Source organism: Pseudonaja textilis, chromosome 17 (genome assembly GCF_049901715.1).
Source record: "Pseudonaja textilis isolate UNSWEBS1 chromosome 17, rPseTex1.2, whole genome shotgun sequence".
NCBI lineage: Eukaryota > Metazoa > Chordata > Lepidosauria > Squamata > Elapidae > Pseudonaja > Pseudonaja textilis.
The window spans coordinates 5,854,925-5,864,176 of NC_142006.1; the positions used below are offsets into that span (position 1 = coordinate 5,854,925).

At 53.9% G+C, this 9,252-nt stretch overlaps 1 protein-coding gene across 4 annotated transcripts in view; it reads right to left on the bottom strand.

Annotated features, from left to right (window-relative positions):
- ABCA2 (ATP binding cassette subfamily A member 2) overlaps positions 1-9,252 on the bottom strand; it is a 34,735-nt gene extending 25,483 nt beyond the window's left edge. For 2 of the 4 annotated variants that reach the window (XM_087914525.1, XM_087914523.1), the window contains exons 1-2: positions 9,034-9,248; positions 223-324 (exon numbers count right to left, since the gene is read on the bottom strand). In XM_087914525.1, coding sequence (XP_087770651.1) covers positions 223-324; positions 9,034-9,099 — 168 coding nt within the window. In that variant the 5' untranslated portion in view covers positions 9,100-9,248. Of the gene's footprint in view, positions 1-222; positions 325-9,033 lie in introns of all 4 variants that reach the window. The other 2 variants (XM_087914526.1, XM_087914524.1) reach the window with 2 other exon arrangements.

Genomic DNA, 9,252 nt, shown 5'->3' on the forward strand with positions numbered 1-9,252 from the left:
GAATACCTTCCAGGTAGCCCCCGCTCCGAGCTGAGGATGCTTTCTGTACTGAAGCTCAGGATGTCAGCAGGGGTGTTTTGCTAACTGCAGGGCATCCTTCGGCTCTGCCTTCCCGGGGAGGGCTTGGGTCCACTGGGGAACAGGGTTCACCCTGCGGACTTTGTGCCCGTGGCCATCGGGGGAAGGACTCACCGGTTGTCCCCGATTCCTCCTGGCGGCCAGGCGCTTACCTTCCTTCACTGCGATGGTGGGCTTTTTCTGCCTCAGCCCCAGCAGGATAAAGAAGAGCACCAGCGGGATAAAGATTTCGAAGGACAGCACCCACTGCAGAGAGGAGGGGGAGGGGAAGCTCGGATGAGTCCAAGGACCCCTAGGCAAAGCCCGTCGTTCCCCGAGAGCCTGGCTGGGAGGCCAACCGGGGCTCAGACACCCCTGTGCCGAAGGAGCAGGCTGGTGAAAACCCCCGAATGTCAGGGTGGCTTATAGGATCCCCCAAGTCGCGCTCCTCCTCTTGGCTAGCAAGGATCAGGAGACAACCTGGGAATGCCAACCAGACCTCCCGGCTCACTGACCTAGATTGGAAGCACAGGAAGCTCTTCAGGAGGCAACAAACCATGTTTGTTCTGCTCGAATGAGGCCCGGCTAGTGCAAACCCAGAATGTCGGGCAATTGAGCGTTCAAAAGGGAGGGAGCGCTGCTGTGCAAGATCCCCACTAAGATCCTCCCGCCTCGCCAGCATCCCTGCCCACCCCATCTGCCCACCAGGGTGTCCATTTTGCCCTTCCGCCTCCCCTCCGGACCCAACAGAAGTGACCCCTTCCTTCAGAAGGGTCCACCTGCAAAGGTGCCCCACACGCCCCGTGGCCACGATTGACCTGCTGACCCTTCCTCGAAGTTAAGGAAGGCCGAAAGAGGCCTTCCTTAAAATGGGGAGCCGAGGGGGCTTCGGCACCGCAGCCGTGGGTCTTCCTGGGCGGCTGCCTTGGATAGCGGAGGCCACAACTGGGCCACCGAGTCCCAGATTCCCACATTAAAGGAAGCTCCCTGGAAGGATGTGCAAAAAACACCAACGGGGGTAGAGAGAAGATCTCGACATCTTCCCTGGAAGTTACTGAAATTGTCTCTTGAAAATGAAAAGGGGAAAATGCAGGGAAGCGCTCCGGCCAAGCGCCAGTAGAAACCCCGCTCTGCTTGGAGGGGAACTTGGGAAAGCTGGGGGCAGAGACGCATTCGGGCCTCGGATCCAGCAGCTTCTCCTGCCCCAACCCAAGTCAAGCCACCCAGGGCGACTCCTTTGTTTACTCACGGGAAGCTCACAATTGTCACTTTGTCACCAGAAACACCCGCCCCGTTTCACGAGCTGGTTTCTACCAGGCAGCACCAAGCATTTTGGCGTCAGAATGGCTGCCTCGCCTTCCGCCATTAACGTCTTGGAAGGAAGCGGCAGCGCCTGGTGTTTGCCTCGGACGGGGCAGAAGGGCATTGTCGTCCCCCCAAGGGGGCTCAGGGCCATGGGCAACCCACAATGCCCCCAAGGACCGGTCAGGGAGTGCTGAAGCAGACCGAAGAGGGGAACGTCCTGCTTGGCACCGGACAGCTCTTTGCCCAAGGTGGCCAACTTGAAAAGGGCAGGGAAAGAGGTTGGGCGCACAGCCCCCAAGTCGGATGAAACGACTCTCGGGGCCAAACCCCTGCAAGACGAGCCAAACAGCCCAAGGCAGAATATTTATTTCACACACATTATTTCCTTCTTTGCGACTGGAAATTAAGCAAGTCCTCGCCTGTATATTTCCACAGAGATTTCCTTGAGCAAACTTGCAGCAATAACCCTTGCCTCTACAGTTAAAAATGTTAACAGAGAATTTTCCAGTTAACGTGCAACAATCGAACGGGGGGTGGGGGGGATACACAACCCCAGGGCAGAGTGCCCTGCCCAGTCTTCAGAGAGCTGGCTACCTGGGCAGGTGAGGCTCCCAGCTAGCCTTTTATGGGAGCAGGCAGCAAGTGGATCAGGTCAGGTCTTGTCTCTGGGATCCCTCTCCAATTTTTATTTTTTTTTTAAAATAGCCTTATGAAGAAGATCCTCTTTTGCTATGTTTCCATAGCAACCAAATCCGGGTTTGCATTGCAAGCAGGCACACCGTTCTGCCCCCGAGACACCACGCTGGAGTGAATCACCCCCTCGACAGAAACTGGGTTCAGAACCCCGCAAAGAGACTGCTGGCACTCACACACACACACACAGCCAAGTCCACCCCTGTCCACCCACCCCACCCACCCCCAAAATGGGAAGAGAGATGCGCGATGGGGAAGGACTCTCCGCTCATCCACACCCCACACCTGTTCTGGGGTCTCCCAGAAAGAAATTTCTCCTCTCTCCTTGGAAGAGGAGCAGGGTGTCCCCCCCACCCCCGTGAGAAACGGAAAGTGGCACTGAGCAGAGTGGAGGGAAGTATTCCTGCCCAGCTGGGTTACGAGGGAGCGTCTTTTTCTTCCCTTTACACAGCAGCATCGAAAACTTCCTACAACATCCTGTATCCTTTGGCCGGCTACAGGACAGGCCGGTTGGCAGCTGCCTTTTTAATTTTTCTTTTTTTTTTCTTTTGCAGTGATAAAATGGGACAAAGGTCCACCACGCACTCCTCAGCTCAGTGCTTGCTGGCTGAAACTGCCGCCTAGGTGCTCCCAGGAGTGTTTACCAGATTCACTTTTGACCTAAAAGGAAAGGTGCGCGTGTGGCTGTTTAGCAGGAGAAGATCAAACTCACAACACAGCTTGTGATGCAAGTAGAGCTTGTGATCCAGGGCTTGGAGGAAGGAACTAGGGGGAAAAATTGCAGGCATTTCCTCATTTCCTCTTCGGGCTAAACTCACAACTATAACCATGGGCTGAAAACCACCAGCTGGTTAGAGAAATCCACCGACAGATTACTAATCTTGATGCCCAGGGGCAGTCTATCTTAGTGCTTCTCAACTTTGACAAACTTTAAGAGGTGTAGACTCCCAGAATTCCCCAAGCAGATTGCTGGGACGAATGTAAACGCTTCAGACAATTGACTAAACTCTAGAGCCGTGTTTCCCGACCATGAGAAAATCAAGTTGCAGGGAGTTTCTCTCCCAGAATTCCCCAGCCAGCTTGCTGCCTGGGGAATTCTGGGTGTTGAAGTCCACTCATCTTAAAGTCTAGCTGGGAAGGGACTGGAGGCATCCGGTTTATCCTTTGGACCAAAGGCAAAAAGTTCTCACGCTTTCTCCATAAAGAATTGGCACATGGGTGCAAATGGGTTTTTAATGCTCTTTCCTGTTAAGTGTTCTTGCTGGGCGTGAAATGCCATTTATTTGGCCCTTCTCGCACCTCTTGCACTTCCGGACTGATAAATCAAAGAGTTTGAGGTAAATCATGACCTCGCCCAAGGCGAGCAATGCTCAGCAGCGCCCTGGTTTTGCTGCACCTGCAGACAGGTACACAGGCAGAGGCAGGGAGGGGGGCTGGCACTCACTTGGCAAACACACTGGCACTGTGTTTCCCCCGTGGGAATCTGGCCATGCCATCAAGTGCCACCTGCTTTCGCAAGACACGGCAGGTGTGCCTCCCCTCAGAAGGAAAGAGATGTTCTGTTTGGCACTGCCAGGGAAGAAACAATCGGCCAGACGAGAAGACCTGACGAACCAGAACAAAAGGACCGGTTCAAAGTCCACCTAGAATAGGAGTTGTGCTCAGCATAGAGGTTGCTGGGTGCCTCTTATTGTGTCAAAAGCCACCGTGACAAAGGGAAGCAGCCTCGTGGCCTTCAGCTGTGCGAAAGGTCAGGGGCCTGGCCACAAGGGTCCCTGCCTAGAGACCCCACACTGCTTGGGGGAAAGGCAGCCCTTCCCTGTATCGGATCCGAAGCCAGCCCGGCTGCTTCCTCACCAAATCCCGAGGGTTGTATCTGAAAAGATTTCATCCTCGCAGAAGGTCCAGCCACAGAGTTAATTACAAACTTTCTCCAAGTTTTTTTTTCCTTTAAACTTTCAAAGCACATCCTGTAACCAATCCTGTTTCTAAATATATGAATTTTGCATCTCTTCCCTGGGGTTCAAAAGGCATTAAGTGCGATTAAACGGCAGCATTTTTCCCGTTCGCCCCCTCTCCTCTACCTTCAAAGAGAAACAGAAAAGCAGATAAAAAGTGTGCGGAATAACAGGAGGAGGGGAGGAAATTAACCTGTACAGCTCAAGTTATGCGCCTGGTGGAATAACCGCCCTAAGCATGGGTGGGTGGTTGCCTAGCACGACACCCAGTTGCGTGCCTAAAATTAGCAACCTGCCAGAGAGCAAGAAGATAAAGAATATTATAATTTGTGGTTTATTTTATCAATGGCTAGATAAGAAAATAGAGAAGTAAACTATGTTATGGAAAGGAATAGTATAATATGTAAGATAATAGGAGGCAATGATGTTATATAATTGAACCTAAGAAAACGAATTGTATGATCCCAGGTTTGTCAAAATAGAGATTGGCTCGGTGAGAAATATATAAATTTATAGTTGGGTCTACTAACAACACAATAATAACACAATATAACGTAATATAATATATATAGTTGACCTATGTAACATGAATGTATGTTTGGAAGGGAAGACCACTGATATTGTGGCATTGCATGAAAGAAATGTACCAACCGACACGTTGTATTTTGGAAGATGGTTTTATGTTGATGTGTTATGCTTGTGTTGGTTAGTTAATAAAAAATTAATAAAAAAAAAGGCAACCTGCCCCTTTATTCATGCCCTCCAAAAAACAACAACAGCCCTTCCACTCAGAGATTTTTATATGGGCCTTTGCTCTGTCTCCGTCTTCAGCACGTTGTCAAAAGCTGCCAGAGAGTCACCTCTCTTCTCCCGCCCCAAATTTTCATCCCCTAAAGATGAGCAGAGCTGCCCACCCGGTTCCTAGCTTTAGAGCAGGTGAGTGGGTGGGTGGGTGGGAGGGAAGACGGCGGGCAAACACAGGAGATGCTTCCAGCAGCCCTCAAAGGCTTCCCAGAAAGTCGCAGCCGAGGTGGCGTTGACGTCCCAGCGGACAAACCTCCCTTTGTCCAAGCGGGGGAGGTCAGCTCGAGCAAAATCTCTCCATTTGAAACAGGAAGAACAATGGAAAGACCCACAACCGAGCGGAGGCTTGTGTGAAAGCTGCTTACTGAAGGGCTGCCTTCCCCCTCCAGATGTCCCTTCATAGAGGTTCAGCTCTACAAAGTCTCTGTAAACAAACCAGCATATTCAAAAGGCCCATCGGGGTGGATGTGCACCATGGGGTTCGGGCCGCCAGATGGGACCAGACCCGGGAACCCAGGAGAGGAGCCTCACCACGCAGAGGAGACCCAGTCCTGAAACAGGGCAGCCTGTCTACCCTCGTGTGGATCCAAAGCAAGATCCCCGGAGGCCCTTCTGTGTGAGCACACCCCTTCTTTGCTCCTCTGGCCAGACCAGGAGTATAATGGCAGATTCCCTCTTTTGAGGCTGCACCAGCCTCCTGTGGACGCTTCAACCCACCCAGCCTGATTTCCCAAGAGGCGGTGGGCAAAGAAGGGGCTTCAATGCGACCCCCTCCCTTTAGAACAGCGGGTCTCCATCTTGGCAACTCTGAGGATGGATAGGTTTCCCACTCCCAGAATTCTCCAGCCAGCTTTGGGAATCAGGTTCTCTCTCCAAACACAAACTTTGCTCTGCTCTTAATAAATTCAGGGTCGGTCTCTATTTTGCTATGCAAGAGAGGAGGGAGGGAGCACAGGGTTTTTATCTAGCCAGGGCTAAAGAAGGAGCTCTCTGTTGAGACAGGCCCAGCTCAGCTCTGGGGGTCAAGATGGACACATCCCTGCAGGTGTGGTCAGCGTCCAGGCAAAAGCCTCCCCTGCCTTTGGGGGAATGGTTTGGTCTCTGCAAGAGGACCGGCAGCCGGAGATTTCGGAAGGTCCCCCATGCGAGCCCTGGCCAGGGTGCGGCGAGCTTTCCTACCCGGGAAGCCCGAAATCCAGCCTCTCCGCTGGGAAAGAGACCCAAGGCTGCTCTAGGCAGAAGAAGCTCCTGCGGAATTTATGCCCCCTGAAGCTGCCTTGGTGCTGCAGAGGGCTTAGCCAGATCCTCCACGGCTCCTTCATTACAATGGACATAAATTAGCGGTGGGCGGGGGGAGGAACCAAGAGTCCTGGAAGACGCTCTTCTGCAGAGACAAGGAGCCACGGCTGCAAATGAAATTACAATTCCTAGAACGGGCAGATTGTTGGGTTATTCGGAAGGAGGGAAAGCCAGCAGAGGGTCCTGCCGGGACGGAGGAGGAGAAAGAGGAGAGCCCAGGGCAAGGGAAGGAGACACACCGGCTTCCAAGAGAGCTGAGATACAACAGGGCATCTCTTCAATGGCCCTGCCCTGGTGCAGCATAACGGGCCCAGAAAGGCCCCTGGGAAGGCAGAGGGGGTATGGGAAGACCCTCCAGCCCTGGGTGGCAGATGAATGCCTGCACACCCCCTGCTATTCTAGGTAGCCCCAAACCACCTCCGTACGATCGGAGCCCTGGTCCTGAGCTGGGAGGAGGTAAAAAAAAACGAGGCGGCTGCTGATTTCCACAGGTGGAAGAGTCCTCCTCTCCTGGATTATGAACCACAATTCTGGTTTTTCAAGCTCTTGGCTGCATCCCAAGGCAGCCGCGGATGAAGCTGCCCCTTCAAAAGACTGCAGATGATTAATTCTGCAGAGCTCACGTAATAACATCACGGCCTTTGGATAACTTTGGGGAGCTTCTCTGGCACTTCGCCCCCTAAGTCTCTTGGCGAGCTGCCTGCAGGCTTCGGCCTCTTTTCCCCACCGGGAAAAGGGCAGTAGATAAAATGCCGATGGTATAAGGCAGTGGTAGCTAACCTTTTTTGGGCTCCTGTGCCAAAAAAACTAGCCCCCTTTCATCACTTCCTGTTTTTCCAAAAATACCAGAAGCGACGAAACGGGGCTAGTTTTCGGCCTGCAGAAGCCTGCAGAAGCCTTCCTCAAGCTGTTAGGAGGCCGAAAAAGGCCTCAAACCTGCCAAAGATCAGCTGTGAGGGATGCGCATGCCCAGAGAGGTAAGTTTGCCCGCAGCTTGCATGCTGGCACAAATGGCTCTGCGTGCCACCTGTGGCATGCATGCCATAGGTTCACCATCACGGGTTTAAGCCAGATCAGATGAGTTCCCCCAGCAACCATAAAGGGAATTCCCACTCCTCACTGCCCCCTAGACCCCCACCCCTTATAAGGAGGTGAGATGACCCGAGGCGTGGCCCAAACGCAACCCAGTCAAATAAGCAAGAAAAGGCCCTTTATTATCTCCAACTTTGCCCCCAATGTCCAGGTTATCTTCGGCTTGAGAAAAACTCTCCCAGGAACAGCCTTTAAGTGGAGGAAATTCAGTCCAAAACAAGGTGCATACAGACTAACTAAAAATCCACACAAACTATGTTGCAGTAATTAACTTGACAGGGCAGGAGAAGGACTTTCAGACTTGAAAACACCGCAAAACTCACACAGTTGGGAAGACACCAGGAACACAGATAAGCCATGACAATTCACGATTTCCTCCCAACAATTTGCTGCATGCAGCCTCCCTTTTTAAACACTGTGTTCCCAGCTGCAGCTAAGGAAGGGAATCAGGGCCCTTTCCTCCCCTGTAAGCCATGCAACTCACATTGCTCCCTTCTCGCTTCCTCCCTGCATGCCCTAGGATGAAGATGGGGTGGGCCTTGGTCTTCCTCTGAACCCCTTCTCCCTTGTTCTACCTCTCCCCTGCTCTGCCCAGCCAGACTGTGCCCTTCCCCAGTTTCTTCCACAACCAACGGAGCCACACTCCCACTCCCTGTCAGCTGTTCTGCCTCCCCCCTCCAAAATAGATTCTGACAGGGGGCATGACAGGACAATACCCATTGTGTCATAATGGCACAATTCGCTACTGCAGGAAGGACTGTTTTCTCCACAATTAGCACAATTCACACCAGTGCAGGACCTGTGGCCGTGAGTTCCACAGGCCAGGGAGCGCATAGAGCTCCCGAAAGGCAGGGCAAGCAACTGGGAACACAACGCAGGTGGCTTCTTTTCACAACGTGAGAGCCAAACCTTCCCCGGTGTGGCTGGTGTTAACAAAGGATAAATGCCAAGTTTATTTTTAAATAGGGGACCGGAGATAAAACTGTGTCAACAACGAGGGGCGTGCAATAGAGTTTAACTGCTCTTGGCTCGGTTTAGCACAATTTGGGAACTCAGCTGTCTCTGGCTTTGCCTTCCAGGGGAGGCCAGACACCCACCAGGGTACCATTCCAACAACCCTGGCTCAAGGAAAACCTCCCATATGGTCTTGAAACAACACAGAAATTGGGCAGCCGGGGATGGAGGGGCACAGAAGGGACATCCACCTCCTGCTCTCTAGATACGAGGGACTACAACGCCCATGATGCCCAAACACGTTGGCTGTCTCCAAGCGGAGGAAGGCTCAAGATACCCAATCCCGCCCTTGACCTGGAAACCAGAGGGAAGAGCCGCCACAGGCAGGGACAGCTCCCCTTTGGCAGACCGGTGGAGGCAACCTTCACCCGGCCTCTCTGCAGCCACCCCCGCGGGAGAATCAAAGCGGGGGGGGGGTGTGTCTTCTGGGCCCCAGGTTGGCCCTCTCTGCAGGACAGCTGCCCTTCCAGCCAGCGGACGAGGGTCTTCCAAGCAGATTCCCTCCCCCACAGCCAGGTCGGGGTTGGGGGGGAACGCAGAGATTGGCTGCAGATCGGCCTGGGGATGGGTGGGTGGGAGGCCTCGGACTCCCATCCCAGCTGTTCGGGGGGAGCCTTTCCTAAGCCCCCGCCCTTGCAAAAAAATAGTGCAAGAAAACCTCGGCCATCCCCAAGTCCGCCCGGCCTCTGGGAAGCCCCGCCGCCCGAGGAGAAGGGAGGAGCGGGGTGGGGGCGCAAGCCCCCGTCCCCTCCCTTCCCACAAATTCCTCGGACCCTCCACCCGCCCCCCAACCCCGCCGACCGCTACTGACCGGGCTGCGACGCTTCAGCGTCACGTTCTTCCATAGCAGGAGATAAAGTTGGTGCAGGAAACCCATCGCGTCGCCCTTCCCCTGGGCATCAGCTGCAGGGCGGGACGGGGCCGGGGGGAGGAAGGGGCGCAGCGGCAGCGTCCAAGGCCGGAGACCCCCCGCGCCTTCCTCGCCGAAACGGAGCAACAGCCGGTCCTTTCTCCCTGCTGCAGGCGGGCG